Genomic DNA, 23,325 nt, shown 5'->3' on the forward strand with positions numbered 1-23,325 from the left:
CATTCTCTAGTGATGAGAGGAGAATTAAGAGATTATATATAAGCAATGGCCAATAGTAGGCACTGATGCAGATATTCATTTACTTGTAGGTGATAGACAAAATTTTGGATATAGAAATAAGAAATCTCTACGGCAAAGATTATGTTACCCCAGACAGGTGTTGGATTTGAATGATAGGAAAATGGAACAACGGACTAGAAAATGCAATGGTTGCTCCTACTGTATTTATGTGGATGAATCTCCAGTATTTATAAATCCACAAAACAATAGAGTATTTACACATTTTTCACCAGCAGATTGTAACACAAAGAACCTGGTTTACCTGGGCTATTGTGTGTCTTGCTGATGTTTTTATGTCGGCACGACAAACAGATGCCTACAGGAAAGAATACGTGACCATCTCTATTGTGCAGGAAGAGGTATGAACTATAGTGCAATAGCTAAGCACATAAACACATTTGGTGAGGAACATAACTTTAAATTTTAGTATTAGAAGTAATACACCAAAATGCTAGGATGGGCGATTTGGTCAATTCCACATATCAAGCTGAGTTAAAATGGATTTTCAAGCTGGGGAACATTATGCTCCTGGCTTGAACGAAAATGTCTCAATACATCCTGCCTTGAGAGAGCAAGGTCACTTAGAAAGAAATAAAATTTTTTAGACAGATTTTTATATTTTGTGATGTTTTTACATCGTATACTTAGGGATGTTGTATGCTTTAAGTTTAAGTTGGTATATTTTAAGTGTTTTTTAAATGTTTTTTTTTAAATGCTTCATACATATACCTTGTGTTTAACTTGTCAATTTATCACTTAGCAACTACAGCTGCATTTTATCTGATTGGATACATGGTTAATTAGTTGCATTATAAGTGAGATGTCTTTACTTGTAACAGAGATCTGATGAAGCCAATTGCGAAAGCACTTATCTTTGTTCTGTATTTTTATTAAACAATTATGTTTGGACTTATCTGTGCTGTAGACTACTGGCTGCATTTTTTTCTGCATCACATTTTTATCTTTGTGCTCCAGTGGTTTACTTCTTTGAGCAACGTTTTTTGCCTGATATATATATATTATATGTGTGTGTGTGTGTGTGTGTGTGTGTGTGTGTGTGTGTGTGTGTGTGTGTGTGTGTATATACAAGGAACTGTGATGTACAACTTTTGCCACTCATATGTGCAAATGTTGCGTCAATAAATCACTGAAATTAATATATGTATATTCTCACAGTATATCTCAAGGCATGCTAATTGACTGTCTCTGTAGTGACAAATGACTGACTAAACACCTGAGCAGACACAGTGAACCATGTTGATCAATACAGGCTCAGCTGCTTCTGCCAATCAAAGAGTGCAGTGGTCTTAAAGGGAAGTTACAACCAGAGAGCACAGAGTTATATGTAGATAAACAGAGAGCAGTGGATGAAAATATGTGCCAAGACTATGGTGTATGCACCCCAAGGCAGATCAAATGCATCTCTATTGTTAGCCCTTCATAATGACAGACAATTATAGAGGGTGAGAAGCTAATGAAATCCACTGATCACCATCATCATCCACAGGAAATCCACTGACCTCCATCACCACCCACATGAAATTCACTGACCTCCATTACAACTCACATGAAATCCACTGACCATGATTACCATCCACATAAAATCTACTGAGCACTATCATCATCCACATGAAATCCACGGACCACCATCACCACCCACTAAACAATGGGCTAAGGCCTAAGTTCATGGGGTGGCTTAAAATAAGAAGTACCACATCTAAGGACACATCTGTGACTACAATGTTGAGGTTTACAGCAAACATATAAATGAAGAGAAGATGCAGCTGCTAGGGAGATGACTGTTGTACCAGGCATTTGGGGAAGAAAGTGTAAGGAGTGCAATGCTAACGAAAGTGTAAGGAGTGCAATGCTAACAAGAAGGCAGTCCTCAAACTTAATAACACTGACCTGTGAGAAAATCCTCTTCCAGCATTGCAGCTTCATTTGTAAATGTATCACACCAGACAACAGACAATCCAACTAAGTAATCCTGACAACAGAAAGACCTAGCTAGTTGCATCCCATGGATAATGGATGGAACCTCACCAACCTGGACTGTGCTTTAAATTACACAAGACTGTAGCATGTTTCACAAGACTGTAGCATGTTTCATGACTTGTCCAAGCAGAGTGCATGCTCATAAGAATAAAGAAATGTCCATGTACAAGCCAGTTCCGTGATCTCAGTAGAATCTCTGGAATACCTATTGGGAATTTCTGAAGAATATCTGTCTACGAATACAATATGTATCTGACTACTGATATATTTTGCTGGTTTATGAGACACTTACAGGTAATACAGCATAAAGTTTGTTTCCATCTGCCTGTATCCAGGGGTGTTTCTACTACTTGGGCCACATGGGGTGCTTCAAATGGTATGTACTCAGAATATTATGTGGAGGTGAAGTAGCTGGTTTGTTGGTCTTTTTGTCTCTGGGTTATACTTTTGTGCATACAGTGGATCCTGTAATAGCACATCTTATGCATCTAAAGATTTGTTACCCTGGTTCAGGGATACTTTTGCATATGGAAGTCCCAGTGTTATGACAACAGGATGTCTAAACATCATCAGGTGTTACACCGTCTTCCCTCCTACATTTTAGTCCTTATATGATATTGCTCTAGTTTATGACCCCCTCCCCCCAACAGACCCCTTGCAGTATGGAAAGGTGACATAGGTGCCAGAGATCACTGTTTTGCAGTAAAACAGCTGGCCTACATGAACTGCATGCAACCATCTGTGCCTAAAAGGATAACAGTGCTGTCTTGCATGAAGCTGTACTCTGGGGACTTCCTCAATCCCCACATAATAAGGTGTGGCAACATTGAAATAAGTCACCTCTGCATATCTGCAACAGAAGACAGGGATAGATACTGGAGACAACTTACAAGGCACTGCATACCATCTCAAGCTGTAGGGTTATTTAGCACGGTGTTGGTCAGCTGGGTCTTCATCATCCAGAGCTGGAAGAGCTAGACATCTGTTCTGCAGAATGTGTGTGTGAGTGTGTAAGTGTGTGTGAGTGTGTGAGTGAGTGTGTGAGTGTGTGAGTGTGTGTGTGTGTGTGTGTGTGTGTGTGTGTGTGTGTGTGTGTGTGTGTGTGTGTGTGTGTGTGTGTGTGTCTGTCTGTATTAACAGTGCATGTTTACAATAAAGCACTCCATGAAGCAACTGGCTTTGTAAGGCCCTCTACAAATCTGACTGAGCTGTGGAAGGGGTCATGTGACTGGTTTTCAATTTTTTAAGAACATACATGTGCGTTAGCTTTTGGTTGTTAACTTCAGCATCTGCACTTTGCAGAGTCCTTCACTGTGCTGCATTCACAGCTGTATGTCTTACTGCATTAGTGATCATTTGTGTGGAGGGTAAGCTCTGTTAACACTAAAGTGTATTATACAGTGACTCTATATAGTGATTCAAAAATTGGTGTTCCTTGGAGAATTCCCCTTATTCCAAAGTACAGTGATCCCAGAATTATCATCAAAAGTGTGGTGGCCACAGCCTTCATGTTTGTGAGTAGAGGGAGGCAAACCCATCCTGCAAATTAATATTTATTTTACATATTTACTGTAAAGTTTTTTTTGGCCAAACTGCACTTAAGAAACATGAGTTTTCAAAATTTGTTGGTTTGTTGTTCAGCCATGTACACACAGACAGACATATACACATGGACTCTCACAGACATATACATGCACACAACGCATCACACCCTGTAAAGGCTCTTTCTCTTGAAACATACTTTGCAGACAGAAAAGCATGTTTAACCATCAACATCTGCCATTACCTTTGAAGTGGGGTCTCTTATCTGGATCTTGGCTCCAGCACTGCATCATCAAATCCTTCAGGTCAGGAGGCATATTATTCGGTAGAAGTGTTATATCTGGCCGCTGACCTCTTCCAACACATACTTCAACCAGAGACTGGACAACAGCATCTGCAAAAAAAAACAAAGATGAAGTCTCTATAAACTACTAAGCGTGACATTTGTATTGAAAATAGCTCTTTCCATTTACACTTCCAGAGAGAATTTTGTTTCTGGATTTCTTGCATACAACTCATATGACTACTGCAAGACACTTGTAGTTTTAACTTAATAAACTACTAGTCCCCCCCCAAAAAAATATGCAAGTTTCTGGGAGGAGTAAAGCCACAAACACCCATTCATGGGGAGACTCCTTGCAATCCTCCCCTTATGCTATCAACTTTGAAGTTCCCATAACTTGGGAAAATGCATGTGGCGGGCACCAAACAAAAGCAATCTGTCTTGTAAAAAGATTTAAATTATTATTAGCATTTCATCAGCCATCTTTCAAATCAAACTCTCCTACCTACCTGAAAATGTGTATTTGCTCCCCATTCCCTCTAGTTCTTCAGTAGACCTCATACTTTGCTAATCCATCCACCAGCAGCTTTCTCAGGTACTACTGGTGGAAGGATCAGCACAACAGGAACGCACATGCCCACTAGCAACAAGTCTCCTATGGCAGGTGATGATGACAACATGCACATGCATAGTCCACTGACACAGTGACACTGTCTGCAATATCACCATGGGAAGGCTCATTAACAGCATCAAGATGACAAATATCACCATGGGAAGGCTCATTAACAGCATCAAGATGACAGACCGCTATGAAGGCACAAGCTGATCCCAGAAATCACCAGCAGGGGGCTCTCTTGTAACTATACCCTCAATGTGGATCCTCATGTGTCTCCAGCTCACACAGCATCTGCCATTCACACTATCTCTGACGTATGAGTACCTACACCAGGGCAGATGTGGGGTGGTCCACAGTGCTACCAGTATATTACAGCAGTGTCTGATCTTGATAAAATCTTCTTCTTCTTCTTTCGGCTTTTCCCAGTTAGGGGTTGCCACAGCGGATCACCTGTCTGCTCATGATTGGCAGTGGAGTTCTACGGTGTCGAGTTGCCAGCCCAGCACCCAACCTTACACAGAAGGCACACACTCACACCTACAGCCAATTTAGAGTGTCCAATCCACCTACAGCATGTCTTTGGGATGTGGGAGGAAACCGGAGCACCCGGCGGAAACCCACGTGACCACAGGGAGGACATGCAGACTCTGCACAGAAGGCAACCCAGGCGAGGATTGAGCCGGAGAACCTCTTGCTGTGAGGCAGCAACACTAACCGCTACATCACCGTGGCCACCCTTTCTGATCTTGATAAAATGCTCAGCATAAATCAACGATTTGCATGTCAGTAATCCAGACACAGTCAGCTGCTAACAACAGCACTATAGAGACTGCGAGGGCACTGCAAACCTTGATGATATGCAATACCTACACAGTGACACAGAGTACAGAGAAAGGGAGCAAATGTTGCTGCTGAGGTCTCTTGTGGCAAATTTGTTCTCTGTGGGTGCTTCGAGACACATGGTAACTGTCACTGGATTTCCTCTACAGGCCACACAGTGCATGACTGTGGATGGGATAAGAAGCTAAGTGGCTCGACACATAACACACCTACACACATTACACAGTCCACAACTGAGACAGCTTCACTGTAAGATATGGCCCCACAGCCTGACACAACTGGCTGCCAACATTTGCAGGGTCATAGATAGCAACTCTCTAGAGCTTACCAGGCTGATTGCAAGCATTCCTGTAGTTCTATATCTTCACTATCACCTATGGGCATACAGAATGCCATGCCTGCTCATAGCCATTGTCAGAGCAAAAAGAAATGGGTGAAGAGCTATACAAAGCGATGTAGATTTTCTATCTATCCAGTAAATCCCAAGTTTGGATTATCTAACTATTAGATAACCCAACAATTTTCACAGATTTTGGCATTTTAGGCCACAGCATTCATTCACCACAACCTGTATTTTTCTCATATTCACTACTTTTAATACTGTAAGCTTGCTTTATTAATGGTTTTGTACTTAGAATCTGTTTTAGTTTTCTAGATACAGATGCATCATAAAATTAAAATGAAATCAAACTAATAACTAGAAATTACATTTAAAATCATGGGTATAATTCCTGGATTTCATTTCACCAAAAACTAATATCATTTTTTGAGAACTGCATATTAATGTCCCTGTAATAGATGTTTACACTGACAGAAGCATCTTAAAAAATGTAGTAAAGAGCTCTTTTAGCTTCTTGTTACATTCCTTAATACATATACACACACATATGTGTGTGTGTGTGTGTATACACATATATATATATATATATATATATATATATATATATATATATAAATAAATATACACACACACACACAGACACACACACACACACACACATATACATATACACACTGCAAACAAATCATTTAAGTAGCCGCACTCTAAACCAAGGCTGCATAAATAACTACCATCAGTGCTCACAGGTGTAAGAAGTGAATTGCACTAGTGACTTTCAGGGACAAATCAACACTTCCAATCATGCCCCCTAACAGCCTGTGCATGGTACAGACACCCCCCTTTGCTTCACCCCAACTATGACTTTGATCATTGTCCAGGTCATGAGTGTGGGCTCCTGCCAAGAGATATCCTGTCAGGTACCTGCACTCAATCCCATGGTTCTGTGCCTCTCTTGCTACAGGCTGCTTCAAGCCCCGAGACTGCATGTCACTGCAGTGGACATCTCTAATAGTCATGACACAGCATTTCAATATCCCCCAGCACCACTGCAGGATGTGATTTCTGACTCCCCATAACCTTCTAGCAGAGTAAGTGGCTGGTAAATACACACGTAATCACCCTACTGCATACTACAGTACTGCTCTCATTTATCATTGTGTGCCCCACCTGTGCAAGTGATGGTGAATGTGCCCTGCTCACTTCTTTACCTGAACAGGTAAGGTTAAGTTTGATGCTCAGTGTGGTCAGTCCATGCACTGCCTTGCACCTAAATGTGATAATGAATGTATGACTGTATTCAGTGCTGTCTTTATGGCCCATAGCTGAGGACCACCCACTGCGCGCTCACTAGTGCCTCAATATACTGTACCAGCCTCATTTATCTCTGGACTCTTCAGCCTATGCTTCCATTGTTGGTCCTACCGCTATGCTGAGCCATACTGGAATGCTTCCCTGCTACTGAAACTGTTTACATACTGCCATACTGTGCTGTGCAATACACACCACAAAGATTTTGCTGCAGATGTGTGGTACATACTACAGCTTCTTGTCTTATATGTCAGCATACATAAACAGCTCTGTGATCATATAAAAAAATGCACTTCTTTGTGATGACACAGTTTCAGAAATGTTTACATTACAATGTCAACATTATACACCATTAATAACAATATGAATGATTCAGAATAGACATGGGGCCTGCTCTTTGATATAGTAAGGCATCTGAAACATTAAATCATAACTTGCTCTTTTACAAACTTAGCAAATTCATTTTTGATTGAAATACAATCAGATGGTTTCAAAGTTACCTTAAAAACAGAACATTCCAAGTATACCTAGGAACCTGTCTTTTGACATAGGAGATGTCCCTCTATATCACTGTTGCAGTATTCTAAACAGAAGGGATCTCCCACCTAGGACAGCTCGATGCTTGTCTGGTATACCAAAGCCTAATGATTTTGTATGTGCTGTACATCACACTTAGACTCCCCACACAGAACATAAGGCATAAAAGGGATGTACGGCTGCATCTACCCAGAACTTCTTTGCCACCAGTTTCAATGCCATTACTGCTAGTTGAACTGGATGCCTTGTTGCTGTCCTAAATACTGAGCCACCAGATAAGTGCCACATTAGGGTTGTTTTTTTTTTCTTTTTCTTGGTCTTGATTTTATTTTGGTACCTAGAGTTCATGTCATCCAAGAAAGGAAAATGTCAGTGTGGGAGGCAGATTCCCCATAAGGATTGTCATGATCAGTGTCTTTTTTGTTTGAGTGCTTCCCACGACCATACCTCTTGTAGTATCTGTAAGGCATTTGTACCTAAGACACTCAGAAGCCATTTGTGTTTAGTGACCATTTATCTTGGAAACCAATGGCTTAAACAATTAGCCCAGGATACTATGGCAGACTCCTTAACCCTAAGATACTCCTACTATGTAAGAAGAAGGCCTAGAAGTCTTGGCTGGATTCTTTAGCTGACCAGTCTCCACCAGACGTCCCTCTAGAAGTGGGCAATAGCTCTGTAAGTCATTCAATGTCTATATTGGATTGCTCTGTTGTGACCCCTTCAGAGGCTAGCATGAATCATTTTTCCTCATGTCCTGAGGATTTGCAGGTGTCTGCTCCAGAAGTCAAGGGGAACCAAGGTTGATTAACTCAGAAGGTTCTACTGGGATTCCAGAAATACTGGTCAGGGAGGAGGTTCTGGGTTCTCCTATCAAATCTCACCAAGGGTCAGAACCCCCCAGTATTTGTTAGGGCTGATGTCATTTTCAAGAAAAGAAAAAAAAAAACTAAGCATGTTTCAGTCCATCCTAAGGATTCTCATAGGGAATGGGAAGAGGTTTACACAGGGATTGTCTTTTGCCTTGATGGCCATGAAGCCTCCTCAAATGGCTTCAGTGCCTGCTCCTCCTTGGACCTCTACCCTTCCTATATGGATTAGCAAACCAGATTCCTCAGATGTGGAGTCAGTGTCTGATGAGGGGTCTTTGTCCTATTCTTCACAGATACCTTCACCTTTGGCTTATGGTTCTGATGAGGACGTGTCTGTTAGTCCTGAGTCTCCTTTTGAGGAATTGTCCTTTGGAGACACAATTGGTAGGATGACAGAATACTTTAAGTGAGATTCTTCTCAAGTGTCTGATATTCAGAGAAGTAATTATGAGTTGCTTCAGGTGAATACTCCTAAACCATCGGCAGTTCCTCCTGTGTTGGCTACCTTGTTAGACACTTTAATCGTTGCTTCCAAGTCTCCTGATTCTCATCCTCCTGCCCCTAAGAAACCTGATAGGTTCTAAGGTTCCTAAGGATTATCAATTTTTATTTAAATTTCCTTCTGTTGATCCTGCTGTGGTGTCAGTCTCTTCTGAAAAACCTTCTAAGCTCTTGTCCTCTTCCAAACTTTTGCCTTCTGATAAGGATAGTAGGGAAATGGACAGGATTGGTAAGAAAGTCTACACTACTTCTACTTTGGCTTATAGGGCTATTAATTACCAGTCCCGCATAACCAGGTATATGACCGATGTTTGCAGTGAGGCAGATAGTTGAGAAGAAGCTAGAGATGAGGAAAGAGTCCAACTGGGCATTTCTAGACTTGGAGAAAGCATATGACAAGGTCCCAAGAAAGCTGATCTGGGCAGTACTGCGGTAGTTCGAAGTCCCAGAAACATTGGTAGAATTAGTGCAGGCTATGTACAAGGACCCAATGACTCAAGTATGAACAGTGTTCAGCCTCACAGAGGGGTTCTCAGTGGGAGTGGGTGTACACCAGGGTTCAGCTCTGAGCCCAATGCTGTTCATACTGGTGATGGACTACATTAGCAAACAGGCTGTACAGGACAAATCAACAAAGTTTCTATAGACTCTGAGCAAGAACTTCAGCAAAGGACAGGGGAATATAATGCAAAACTGAAGGCACTTGGGATGAAACTAAGTACAGATAAGACAGCAGTAATGGCAGAAAATTGGGGAAATCAGAAGAAGATGAAAACTGAGATATAATGGAAGACAGCGGAACAGGTAAATAGTTTTAAGTATCTGGGAAGGGTGGTTAAGGAGAATGTAAGTCTGAATGAAGACGTCAAAGCTAGAATCAGAGGGGCTTCAGCCAACTGGCATAGAATCTCAGGCGTAGTCTATGACAGAAGAATGCCAAAGAAGCTGAAAACTAAGGTGTACAAGACAGTGGTGCGACCAGTATTACTGTAGGGTAGAGAAACCTGGGAAGTAAAGGCAGAACAGATGAAGAAACTAGAGGTGATGGAAATTAAGTGTCTGAGAAAGGTGGTAGGATGCACACTGTGGGATAGATGATGAAATGAGGACATAAGAGCAGAAGCCAGAGTAGCTCCAATTGCAGAAAAGAGCAAACACAACAGATTATGGTGTTTTGGATACATGTGCATAAAAGCAGAGGACAATCTGGTGAAGAAGATTTGGGACATACAAGAAGAAGGTAAGAGGAAACGAGGACATCCAGCAAAGACATGTAAGGACTGTGTGAAAGAAGATCTGCAAGAGTCAGGCATTAGTGTTGAAGAAGGCAGGAGTGTGGCACAGAATTGAGACCGATGGCAACACTTAACATGATACCCCAACACCATTTAGAAAATAGGAAAAAGGGGGCTAATGATGATCATGATGATGAGGATGATGATGACCAGGGGTGCTCTGGCCTTGATTGTTCAGGCTTGTCAGGTTATTTCTGACTTTCCTGATTCTGAAGGCAAATCCTCTGCCTTATCTACTTTAGGTTCTGCTTTTCAGTTGGCTTGCCACTACATTAAGTGTACCTATGATGCTGATGCCTCTTTTGGGTCTGTCATGAGGCATTATTCTTGTCTTTGTCTCCAGCCTGTGCCTGAGGACAGTAAAACCAAGTTTTTGGATGCTTCTTTGGTTAATACATATATTTTGAGACTATTGCTGCTGACATGTTTAAGTGTCTTCAAGAGAAAGGCAAAGCCTTGCAGGACCTTAAACATATTCTTGCCTCTCCTATCTCTACATTCCAGAGGAATTATCCTTCTAAATGTGCTTTTGTTTGCAGAAAACCCTGCCAGGCCTCCAAAGGCAGGAATTGTGGTAGTCCGGCCCCCTCTGCTAAGGCTTCTAAGATTTCTGTGGCCCAGAAGCCTCCTTTACTTGATAAGCCTGCTTTTCTTTGACAATTCACCCCATTCTCTTAGACCAGGTTCCTTTGTCCCTTCAGCTTTCCCTTTGTCTTCCAAACTGGCATCTCATCAATTCAGACTCTTGGGTTCTTTCCATTATCTGTCAGGGTTACTTCATGGCATGGAAGTCTCTCCCTTCTTTTTCAGGGATTCCTCAACCTCCTCTAGAGCAACCTCCTCATTTCCCAGAGGTTCTAGGGTCCCTAGTGAACCAAGGAACCATTCAATGTGTCCCCCATTCCCAAGTGGGAATGGGTTTTTACTCCAGGATATTCCTGGTTCCTTGAAAGGTGGTCACTTGGTAGCTTATTCTGGATCTCTCCCTGCCAAACACCTTTCTCAAGGTCCCCTCTTTTTGGATGTTTACTCTTCAAACCCTGTTTCCTCTTTTGCTACTGCAGGCTTTTCTGGTGTCATTGGATCTGAAAGATGCTTACCTTCTTATCCATATTCAATAAGAGTTTCAATAAGTTTTTATGTTTCTCCGTTTCCTCCTTTCCTTTTCAGTTCTCTGCTTTGCCCTTAGGCTTCTCTACTGCTCCAAAGGTATTCACAAAATGTCTAGCTCCTGTGACTGCTTTCTGCAGGTTTGAAGACATTCTGATTTTTCCTTATCTAGATGACCTGTTGCTTCATGCACCTTCTCCCAGTCACCTGTTACAGGATCTGGAATTCTTCTCTTCTTCAAAGTCTGGTGTTCACGATCAATGTCCAAAAGTGTGCCCTGCCTCCCTGTCAGGGTCATGTGTATCTAGGATGCAGAATTCAGACAGTGTGAACACTTCCATCTCTTCCACCTCCAAAGGTTTTGTCACTGACCACCTTCTTTCAGTCTTTTTTTCCTCTTATTGCCATACTGGCCAGGAAGTTTCTTCAGGCCCTGGGATTCATGGCCTCTTCTATTCCAATGCTCCCTTTTGCCAGACTGCATATGTAGAATCTTCAATGGTACCTCAAGTCAGTTTGGCAGCAACATTGTCACCCTGTAGATTTCAACGCACCTCTCCTTCCTTGTCTAAAGAAGGCATTCAAGTGGTGGATTAAACAGTTTGCTCTCAACCCAGGCCTTACCTTTCATCCTTCAGTCCCGTCTCAAGAACTCTTCACCATTGCCTCAGACATGGGGTAGGGGGGGCTTCTTTTGGTCACTTGAAAGTTCAGGGTCCCTGCCCCCCCCCTTCAGAACTCAGACCATATCAACATCAAAGAGATGAGAGCTCGGATTCTAGTCCTTCAAGCTTTTCACCCCATGTTCTCTCTAGGCCCTTGAAGGTGTACACTGGCAACACTACAGTGATGTGGTATGTCAGCAAGCAGGAAAGCACAAATTCTTACCTCCTCTGCAGGGTGGCTCTTCAGGCTTGGGAGGTGGCTCAAAATCATCAATTAACTCTTCGGGCAGTTTATATTCCTTTACAGCACAATCTAGTGCAGGTCCAAAACACAGGTTCATGAATGGATGCTTCACAGAGATGTGTTTCTAGACATTGTTCACCAGTGCTGTATTCCTCAAGTAGATCTTTTTGCCTCCCCTCTGAACAGGCAGCTTCCTGTCTTCTGTTCCAGAGTGCCATGGCACTGGCATGGAAGACAGACTCCATTTCTTTCCGTTGGATGGAGATGTTTATGCTTTCCCTCCTCTTCCAAAAGTTCTGCAGAAGATTCAGCTGGACTCCCCAAAAATCTTGCTAGTGATTCGTCAAGACAGTAATGGTTCCCCTCTTAATGCATCTGGCCAATGGCAATCACCACAATTTACCTCACTGGTTGGATCTCCTCACATAGGACAAGGGGTCTCTCATCCATCTTCATTTGTCGATGCTTCAACTGACACTATGGGTGATAGGGTTTTGATCCCTTTCAGGCACCTCTTTTCTGTGGATGTGCTCAGGGTTTTATAGGAGGCAAGGAAACCCTCAACCAGAAAATCTTATATGTCCAAATAGAAAAGATTTTTTTGTCTGGTGCCATGCTTGTAACCAGAACCCTTTTTCAGTGGGGCTCCATTTGTCCTCACTTATTTGTGCAAGTTGCTCCTGTCTGGCATGGCCTATTCTTCTGTGAAGGACCATTTGTCAGCTATTTCTGCTTGTCTTGCCTTGAATCCCCCTTTTGGCTTCCTGTTTAGAGGTCAAACAATTTCTTAAAAGTGTCCAGCATATTCGACTTTCAGGGAAAAGTACAGTTTTGTACCTACCATAAATGTAGATGTCCGATAGGTATGCATCTGCAGTCCTCACATATGGGTTGTCCTGCCTCAGGCAGCCCTTCGGTCGGCTGGATTCCAAAGTCTGGGTCCGCGGCTGATGTCGCCTTTCCCGGCGTCAGCCAGGGTAAAAAGCGTCAGGCGCCATCTTCCTCAGTTTTTCTTTCACCAGATGCCAGGTGCCCTCTAAGGAAGGCTAAATTTGGAGAAATGTGATAATTCCAAACATGCACAGACAAATAAATATATATAAATGTATATATATATATATATATATATATATATATATATATATATATATATATATATATATATATATATATAAAAAAACAAATACACCATAATAGATAACCCCAGCTAGCTATGAGAGGGAAAAGTACCCAAGAAATACCACAGAGGGGAAGGAGGGAGGGAAACCTGACTGCAGATGCATACCTATCGGACATCTACATTTATGGTAGGTACAAAACTGTACTATGTCCTTCAAGGATGCATCTGCAGTCCTCACATATGGGTAGAATACCATAGCCAATCTGGGGGTGGTAGGATCTATGTAAAGGAAGGTGTAGCTAAGATGCCCTGCAGGACTGCCGTAGCAAAGCCTGCTCTGGATCTGGAATATAAAGGTAAACTGTAATGCTTGGAAAATGTATGCATGGAGCTCCATGTAGCAGCTTCTAAGATGTCCTTGGTAGCCACCCCTCTTAAGAAGGCTGTGGAGGTGGCTGTGGCTCTGGTGGAATGAGGTCTAATGTTAGCTGGCACAGTTTTGCCATGAAAAGAGTAACAAAAACAAATGCAATTTCCTATCCATTTTGAAATTGTCTGTTGGAAATTGCTTTTCCTTGTGCACTAGCAGCATATGCTACAAACAGTTGGTCAGTTTTTCTGTAACTTTTAGTTCTGTCCAAGTAGTAGCGCAACTGTCTGTGAATGTCCAGGGTATGCAGAAGTTTCTCCCCTTTGTTTTGTGGATTTGGAAAGAAGGTAGGCAGGTGAATAGCTTGGTTCAATGAGACCCTGGATACCACCTTTGGCATAAATGAAGGATTGGTTCTCAACAAAACTCTGTCCTAATGAAAAATAAGAAATGGTTGTACTGCCATGAGGGCCTGTAACTCAGATACTCTTCTTGCTGAGGTTATGGCCAGAAGGAAGGCAGTCTTCCAAGACAGGAACTGTAGTTATGAAGATGCTGCTGGTTCAAGGCAGTGTTAGTTTTTCCAACACGAAGTTAAGGTCCCATGTAGGCACTGGTGGTGTCCTTGGAGGATTGATGTTTTTAATTCCTCTTAGAAACTGTCTTAGGAGAGGATGACAGAAGACTGGTGGATCAGTATTGTATTCTGCTGAAATTGCTGAAGCATGAATTTTAATGGAAGAGTAAGACAGGCCATTGTGGAGCATTTCTGCCAAGTATTCCAGGATATGTACCATGTTCATCACTGCCACATCTAGGCCCTTTGTGGTGTTCCAAGTGCAGAATCTTTTCCATTTTGCTGAATAAGCCTTTCTTGTGGAAGGCCGGCGAGCCTCCATGATGATATCTTTCACTCTCTTGGATAGCTTATCCTGGGGAGGAGTCAAGGTATTCTCCAGGCTGTTAGTTGTAAGGTTTTCAGGTTGGAATGCAAAGTTTTGTAATTGTGCTGTGTCAGGAGAAGTGGCCATTGAGGTAGAGGCCACGGTTTTGTTCGTGACATGCTCTTTAACAGTGGGTACCAGTGCTGTCTTGGCCAGTCCGGAGCTATCAAAATCACTTTTGGCTGCTCGGTCCTGATCTTCAATAAGACCTTGGTCATTAATGGAAGAGGTGGAAATGCATACACTGTTAGAGTTCTCCAGCTGAAAGAGAGGGCGTCCACTTTCCATGCTTGTGGATGGTATGTCCTTGAGCAGAATTTCTTCAGCTGATGATTGCGGTGGGAGGCAAAAAGATCTATGTCCCGCCTCCCCCATGATTGCGTTATCTGAAGGAAGATGTCTGGGTGCAGCATCCATTCGTGTGCATCCATGATATTTCTGCTTAGGTTGTCCGCCAGTATATTGTCTTTTCCTGGCACAAACTGTGACTGTAGCTCTATATTGAGTTTCAGGGAAAGTTCCCATAGATTCATTGTCAGTCTGCAAAGAGGGTAGGAATGGGTACCTCCTTGCTTGTTTATGTACCACATAACTGTGGTGTTGTCTGTCCTTATTAGCAGGTGGCCTTGATGCAGAAAAGGTTTGAAGGCCTCGATTGCATGTATCACTGCAAGCATTTCTTTTTGGTTTATGTGCATGTGCAGCTCCTTTTGTGCCCATAGCCCTTGGATACATCTGCCCTCCATGTGTGCTCCCCAACCGTGGTCTGAAGCATCTGTTGTAATGGTTTGGCTGGCTACTGGTTTGCTGAAGGGCAGACCCCTGTTTGACTGGCTTGCTTGAGCCCACCACAGAAATTCCTTTTGGAGGCATGGAATGAGGGGGATCAAAGTTTCTAAGCTGTGACTGTGCTGAGTCCATAAACTGCTTAGGTAGCATTGTAGTTTCCTCATATGCAGCCTTGCTTGTGGAATCAGAAGAATGCAAGATGCCATGTAACCCAGGGCCTGCAGGATTTTCCTTGCAGTCAGCTGAGTTTGTCTTGTCAGAATCTTGAAGTAATCCTGTAGTTGTCTTTGTTTTTCTTCTGTGAGAAAAGCCATTTGGTTGGTTGTGTCTAGATCCGCACCCAGAAAGGTTATTCTTTGGGATGGTACAAGTCTTGACTTGTGAATGTTGACTGTATATCCCAAGGTCTGAAGTAGGTGGATGGCATAATTCAAGTGTTTCAACAAAGTTTGTTGGCTGTCCACTTGTATAAGGCAGTCATCCAGATATGGGTATATTTGAATCCCCTGAAGTCTGCAGTGTGCAATTACTGATGCCAGGCATTTTGTGAATACTCTGGGCGCAGTAGATAAGCCAAAGGGCAATGCTGAGAATTGATAATGCTCTGAACCTGCAAGAAATCTGAGGTGTCTTCTGCAACTTCTGATAGGGACATGGAGGTATGCCTCCTTGAGGTCTAGAGTTACCAGCCAAGACCCCTTGCCCAGCATGGGAAGGAGCTGCTGTAGAGTCAGCATTTTGAATTTTGGCACAATGAGATAAGTATTCAGTGCGGACAAGTCGAGAATAGGCCTCCATTGTTTTTCTTTTCTTGGAACAAGGAATAGTCTGGAATAAAATCCTTGGCCTTGTTCTGAAAGAGGAACTTTTTCTATAGCTTTCATTTGCATTAAGCTGGAGATTTGTTTCAAAGCCTCTGCCTTTTGATTTGGTGGCAGGTCTGGCATGCCTTTTCTTTTTGGCAATGTGTGAAAATGGAACCTGTATCCTTGGTCTATTATTTGCAGTGTCCATTTGTCCCTTGTAATAGTGTGCCAATTTTCTGAAAATAAAGAAAGCTTTCCACCCAAAGGTGCTTCTAATTGAGCCCTGGTTGGTGGAGTCAAGGTAAAGTCATTGAGTCTGTCCTTGTGTAGCAGTAGTAGGTCCTGCACTACCTCTTTGGTTGGGAGGCTGCCACTGACGTCCTCTGTAGGAGCCTCTAGCTTGCCCTCTACCTCTGGCATGACTGTTCTTGCCTCTCTGAAATCTCTCTGTGTCCGGAAAGGACCAATTCTTGGTAGACCAATTTCTGCTGAATCTTGGTGGTTGTACTTGGAGAAAATCTTTTACTGTTTGTACAGATTTTGTCTTTTCCTCAAATTTCTTTAAGACCTCCTGAGCAGTGGAGCCAAATAATTTCCAGAAGCTATGCTTTAACATGGTCTGGCAGAGATTGTTCCTTCAGCCAAGCATGCCTACGTATGACTGCACCTGTCATAGCTGACCTACATGAAGCTTCCAATGCATCATAACCACACTGTAAGAAATGGTTGCTAACCTGCTGGGAGTTATGCATCAGATCCTGAAGTGATTTGCGATCTAGGGGTTCAGGAGAAGACAGTTTCATATGCAATTCATCTAACAAATACTCTTGGTACTGTATCATATGAAATTGACAATTTAAAGCCCTCATAGAAAGAGTAGCTGAAGTATACACTTTTTTACCCCATCTCTCTAAAGCCCTGGACTCCCTTTCAGAGGGAAGTGGATTTTTAGAAGTGGCAGTTGCAACCCCTTTAGGGCCCTGGGAAATAGTTTCTGGATCAGCAGAGTGGCCCTTGTAAAGAAAAAGATGTGAGTCTGGGACCCTGTAGTACCTATCGGGTTTGACAGGGGCCGGTGGAAGAGTGTCAGGGGTTATGCTAGATTCAGAGTACACATCATCAATGACATTTAAAACAGGGGGAATAGCCAAAGGTCTATGCTGAGGTAAATGCAGAAAGGTCCTTAATCTCTTCCTGGAATCAGAGAATTCCTGGCCCTGCCATTTGAAATGCTCTCTCATAGTGTGAAGGGTCTCCCCGAAGGATAGCTCTTCAGGAGGGAGGCCGAGGATAGATTCCTCTGCATCAGAATCCTCAGAGGCCAAAAAGCCTCCTCCTGGTAGTCAGAGAGGGCAGAGCCATCAGAGGCCTCTTCTGAGGAGTGGGGATCAGAGGGCTCAACCCTGGGCCCTTTGTCTAGAGGGGGGTTGAGAGCCCCTGTCCGGATGAGACTGAGAGCCCCTAATTAAGGAGATAAGGTCCTCTGCTAAACTTAGAATCTGTGAACCTGTAGAGGGTCCCTGAGGAATAACCCTGGGAGGCATGGTTTTTGTGTGTTTAGCAGCTTTAGCCCTGGTGAAAGCCTTTATGGACATGGAAGCAGGAGGCCTGGCTTCACCACGTGCTGGAGTAGTTATGGCCGAAGCTTCCAAGACACCAGTTTCTGAAGGAAATTCAATAACCGACTCTGTAGGGGCTTCCGGGGCCGAGGTTGTCGGTTGAGCGGTTTCAGTGGATGGAAGAACCAAGGACTCGGTTTCAACTGAGACCGAGACACTAGCGGTAGGCCTTGCCGTGGTTTCAGCCGAAACCATGGTCCACGTGTGTCGGTCCTTGTCCTTCCGTTTCTTAACTAAATGGGGAGTCGGAGTCTCCGACGGCATGTTGTAGGAGTAACTAGCCCCAAAAAATTCCTCTGCAAACTCCGACCGACGCCTAAGGATGTGTCGATTGAAGGAAGCACAGGCTGAACAGGCCGAGACGTCGTGGTCTGGGCCTAGGCAAGGGAGGCATTAAGAGTGGAAATCCTTATGAGGTATTTGTTTCCCACAAGTTAAGCAATTATTAACGTTATCTGACATCGGCTGAGGCAAGAAAGAGTCCCCAACGGGGTACTTAGCTTTTGAAGTCTTCGTTAGCTGAATTACATGAGCTGGCCGACCGCACTTGCGAACTGCTTCTGCTTCGGCACCACGCGGCAAGAAAGACTGAGGAAGATGGCGCAGCTGACGCTTTATACCCCAGGCCGGGGAAAGGCTGACATCAGCCAACGCCGGACCCAGACTTTGGAAAAGGGCTGCCTGAGGCAGGACAACCCATATGTGAGGACTGCAGATGCATCCTTGAAGGACATCCTATTCTCCCTACTTGGGACCTTAATTTTGTTTTGGAAAAATTGGCTCAGGCTCCTTCAGATCCTGCAGATTCAGCTTCTTTGCAACACTGTACCTGGAAGACTGTTTTGCTGGCTCTTACTTCTGTTCAGAGGGTTTATGAGCTCCAGGCCCTTATGGCCATGCCTCCTTTTTTGATTTTTCACATGGACAGGGTGTCCCTTTCTACAAATCCCTTTATGCCCAAGGTAGTAAATGTGTTGCCCTTGAATGAGTGGGTAAAACTCCCTTTCTTTTTTATTCTCCTCAGTCTGCTAGTGATAGGATCCTGCATACCTTCAATTTGCACAGACAGCTTAGTACTATGGATACAACTAAGGCCATTCTTAAGTCTAATACGTTTTTATTTCCTTTCATCCCAGGACATTGGGTTTGGCTGTTCCTAAGCAAACCATCTCTTCCTGTATATCTAAAGCCATTTTGTTTTATTATACTTTTCATGGCAAATCTCTGTCTACTTCTGTTAGAGCTCATTCCGTTAAGGCTGTTGCCTCTTCTGGTGCTTTCTTCAAGGGGTTGGACACCAATTCCATCCTTGAAGCTGCTCCTTAGTCTTCAGTGCATACCTTTATTACGCATTATAAGTTGGATATGGTTTCTACAGCCAGAGCATGTTTTGCTAGAACTATTTTATATGGGTTTGTTGAGGGCTCTTCTCAGCTTTCAACCTCCAATTTTGGTTTTTGAGCTTTTATACTCTCCCTTCTGTTTAGAAAACTGCAACAGTGGTACAAAAGGACACAGTACAGTTGTGTAAAATCTTACCATAACAGTAGATGTTCTTCTCTTCACTGTTGCAGTATCCACTCCTTCCTGCCAACCCCCTCTATTTGTTCTTATTTTTGTTTTAGATTCCCTTCTGGCTAAGGTTTCCAATTTTTCTTCTGCATTTTTTCCTTCCAGATGTGCATGGACTCCTTTGCCCTATGGAGACTGTTCTCTTCTGGTGCAATTGAGTTCTGGGTAGTTGCATCTCTTTTATGCCCTACATTCTGTGCAGGGAGCATAGGTGTGATGTACGGCACATACAAGATCATTAGGCTTTGGTATAGTGGCCGAGCATCAGGATGCCCTGGATGGGAGATTCTATCTGCTTAGAATACTGCAACAGTGAAGAGGAGGACATCTACTGTTACACTAAGATTTTACACAACTGTACTTTCCCTAAGGATCCATCCTTGGACCATTATTATTCTCCCTGTTCGTCAGTGGTATATCCGCTTACCTGTCCCACCTCAATTTGATCCTTCATGCAGATGATAGCTTACTGACCGAATCATGTAAGAACACCTTGATCCTTTGAAAGAAACTTAGAACTAGCTCCTAATCATTCCACTAAAGTCTAACACAGTGTTATCTGGCACCACACAAAAACTCCATAAATTCCCAAATCTAATTATTACTGATACGGACAGCAACCCACTAACACTACTAACAGAGCAGAACAGAAGAATCCCCCATGAGCTCATCTGCTCATGATGAGAGTTGGATGGTAGGGAGCAGGCTAGCTTTACCTACCCTTTCTCCTGGCAGAGCACCTGCTTTCCTTGCTAAGGCTCTTCTAAGCTACACTATAGCTGCCCTCAGTTTACAGTGTGGCTTGTACACAACAGTATAGGTTACACAGGTTCAGGCTCTGCAGAGTAAACACCTAGTGCTTCTGCTAGATGTTACTCATGTGGCAAAACTGAGCGACCTCCCTCCTCACCAGGATGGGTGAGCTGGCAACAGCCACTCGCTGTCATCTTCTACAGCCATCTGCTACAGGTGCCAGAGCCAATATTTGAACCCGGGTTGCTTGTGATGCAGTCAGGGGTTTATCCGTTATGCCATGGAGCAGCCAAGTATCCACACTTTTGATCCCAGACATCCCTACAGTAACACCGCAAAGCTATATTGGTCTCATTCTGAATCCAACTGATGTCCTTCCATATCACTGTTGCAGTATTCCTAACCAAAGGGATCTCCTGCCAAGGTTCGCCCAATGTCCAGCCATTATACCAAAACCTTTAGTACTTACAGGCACTGTACATCAAATGTACACTCCCAACGCAAAGCATAGGGCATAAAGGTGATGTATAGACACATACACTCAGAATTTCTTTGCCACCAGTCTGAATGCCATTACTGCATCATTGGCCTGAACACCTTTCTTCTGTGCTGGCTACTGTTTTTTGGTGTTTTTCAGAAAAGTGCCACACTGGGGTTTCTCCTTACTTTTTTATTTTGTGTCTTTTTTTTTTTATATCATCTAGAAAGGGAAAATGTCAGTGTGGGAGGCAGATTCCCCATAAAGACCGTCATAATCACTGTCTCTTTTGTGGGTGTTTCTCACGACCATACACAGTGTTCTATGTGCAAAGCCTTTGTCCCCAAGACCCTAAGTAGTCATCTCGCCTCCTTATCTACACACCTTGAAAACCACCTACTTAAGCTGTCAGCTCAAGGTACTAAGGCAGAGTCTTCCCATCCTGAGTGTCCAGCATTCCCTGGACATCTCTCTCAAGGCTAGTGAAAGCTTGGAGGATAGTCCAGTTGTTGCTTTGGATTCCTCTGCTGCAACTCCGTCAGAAGCCAGCATGGATCTGACTTCTTTCATGTCCATAGAGGATTTCCAAACATCTGCTCCAGACATTGAGAGAGAACCTCATCTGATTATATCCAAGGGATCGAAAGGGATTCCACAGAACTTATTAAGAGAGAGGAGATCCCTACTACATGGGTGTCACCAATGGTCTGGCCATCCTAGGGTGTTTCACGTGGACATCTTGCAGAAAAAGAAACAGAAAACCAAGCATATTTCCCCTGCAGTTAAGGATCCCCACTGTGAATGGCAGGGTTTTACTCAGGGATTGTTTAATGGCTTCAAAGCCTCTTCAAGGGGTCTCTGTGTATGCCCCTCCCTGGTATTTCACTCCTATTAAAAGACATAAGGAGCAGGATTCCTCTGATGAGGATCAGGATTTGGGGAAAGAGTCTTTAGTCTACTCATCTCAGATCCCTTCCACTTTGAACTATGGTTCAGAGGAGGAGAAAGATTCTGCTAGTACAGATTCCCCTTTAGAGGACACTGTTTCCCGTATGATGGAATTCTTTAAGTGGGATTGCTCTCAAGTTTCTGATATCTACAAGAGAAACTATGAGTTTCTCCAGATGGAGTCTCCCAAGCCTTCTGCTTTTCCTCCTGTTCTGGTTGCCCTCCTGGATACCTTTTCATCAGATTCTGTGGCCCCCTGATTCTCAGACCCAGCTCCCACGAAACCTGACAGATTTTATAAGGTGCCTGATGAATGTAAATTTCTTTATAAATGCCTTTCTGCTAATTCTTCTGCAAATCTATCTATAGTGTCTGTCTTTTCTGCCAAGCCCTCCAATTAAGGAGCTTCTTCCTGCAGATAAGGATAGTCGGGCCATGGAGAGGCTGGGCAACAAGTTTTTACTGCTGCCACTTTACCTTTTTTGGGCCATTAACTTCCAGACTCATATAACCAGGTATGTTTTGGTCCTCCTTTCTCAGGTTTCTCAGGTAATTTCTGATCTTCCTGAATCTGACAGGAAGGCTTCTTCCCTTTTCTTGTTGGGTTCCACCACTCAAGTTGCCCACCACTCTATTAAATGTAGCTACAATGCAGCTGATGCTTCCGCCAGGGTTTCTGCATTTGTTCTTTATGAGGCATTACTCTTGGCTTCAGCTTCAGGTTTTACCTGATGAAATTAAAGCCAAACTATTGGATGCTCCTCCTGATTAATAAAACTCTTTTTGGTGCTGTTGTTGCTGAACTTTTCAAGTCTCTCCAAGACAAGGGCAAAGCTTTGCTGGAATTGAACCATATTTTTGTTTCTCCTATTCCAAATGTTCTGAGAAATTACCCCTCCAAATCTGCTTTTATTTGCAAGGCAATCTTGCCTGCTACCCAAAGGGAAAAAAGATTCTAGACATGTGCCACCTGCTAAATCTGCTCAGACCCATACTTCCCAGAAACCTCCTTTTTAGGACAAGCCAGGTTCCATTTGACAATCTGCTTCCCCTTTCCCCTGGAACAGGTTCCCTTATCCCTCTGTCTTTCTCATTTCCTTCCAAATTGATTAAAAATCACAGCAGACTCTTTGAGTCCTGTTCATTATTGACCAGGTTTGGAAATCCCTTCCTCCCATTCTGGGCATCCTTTGACCTCCTCAAGAACAGCTTTCTCTATTCCCACAGGTGCTTCTTTCTCTGTTGATCCAGGGAAAAATTCAAGCTGTTATCCCTGCCCACACAGGGAGGGTTTTTTATTCCAAAATGTTTCTGGTTCCCAGGAAGAAGGGCACATAGAGACCTAATCTGGACCTTTCTCAGCTCAACATCTTTCACAGAGACAACATCTGAAAGGAAGAAATCCTATTTCCCCATCTTTTTCCTCAGGCCTTTCTGGACCCTCTGGTCCTCAGGGATGCCTACCTTCATATCCCCGTACATCTCCTTTTCAGGAAATGTTTGCATTTCCATTTCTTCCTTGTATTTTCAGTTCTCTGTTTTGACCTTTGGCCTCTCTACCAAATGCCTCACTCCTGTCATTGCATTTTCTGAAATGAGAGGGGTTCAGATCTTTCCTTATCTTGATGATCAGTTCATTCAAGCTTCCTCCTCAGAGGTCCTGCTTCAGGACCTCCAGTTTACTACATCCCTGTTGCAGAGTCCTGGGTTCATCA

General features: G+C 43.3%; 1 protein-coding gene across 2 annotated transcripts in view; it reads right to left on the reverse strand.

Moving 5' to 3' along the window:
- LOC122790712 (receptor-interacting serine/threonine-protein kinase 2-like) overlaps positions 1-23,325 on the reverse strand; it is a 652,068-nt gene that overhangs the window by 83,861 nt on the left and 544,882 nt on the right. For both annotated transcript variants that reach the window (XM_044058268.1, XM_044058269.1), the window contains exon 6: positions 3,845-3,994. In XM_044058268.1, the coding sequence (XP_043914203.1) occupies positions 3,845-3,994 (150 nt within the window). The remainder of the gene's footprint in view (positions 1-3,844; positions 3,995-23,325) is intronic.

The sequence above is a fragment of the Protopterus annectens genome, chromosome 16.part0 (assembly GCF_019279795.1).
Source record: "Protopterus annectens isolate FY-2018-M chromosome 16.part0, PAN1.0, whole genome shotgun sequence".
NCBI classification, from domain to species: Eukaryota; Metazoa; Chordata; order Ceratodontiformes; family Protopteridae; genus Protopterus; species Protopterus annectens.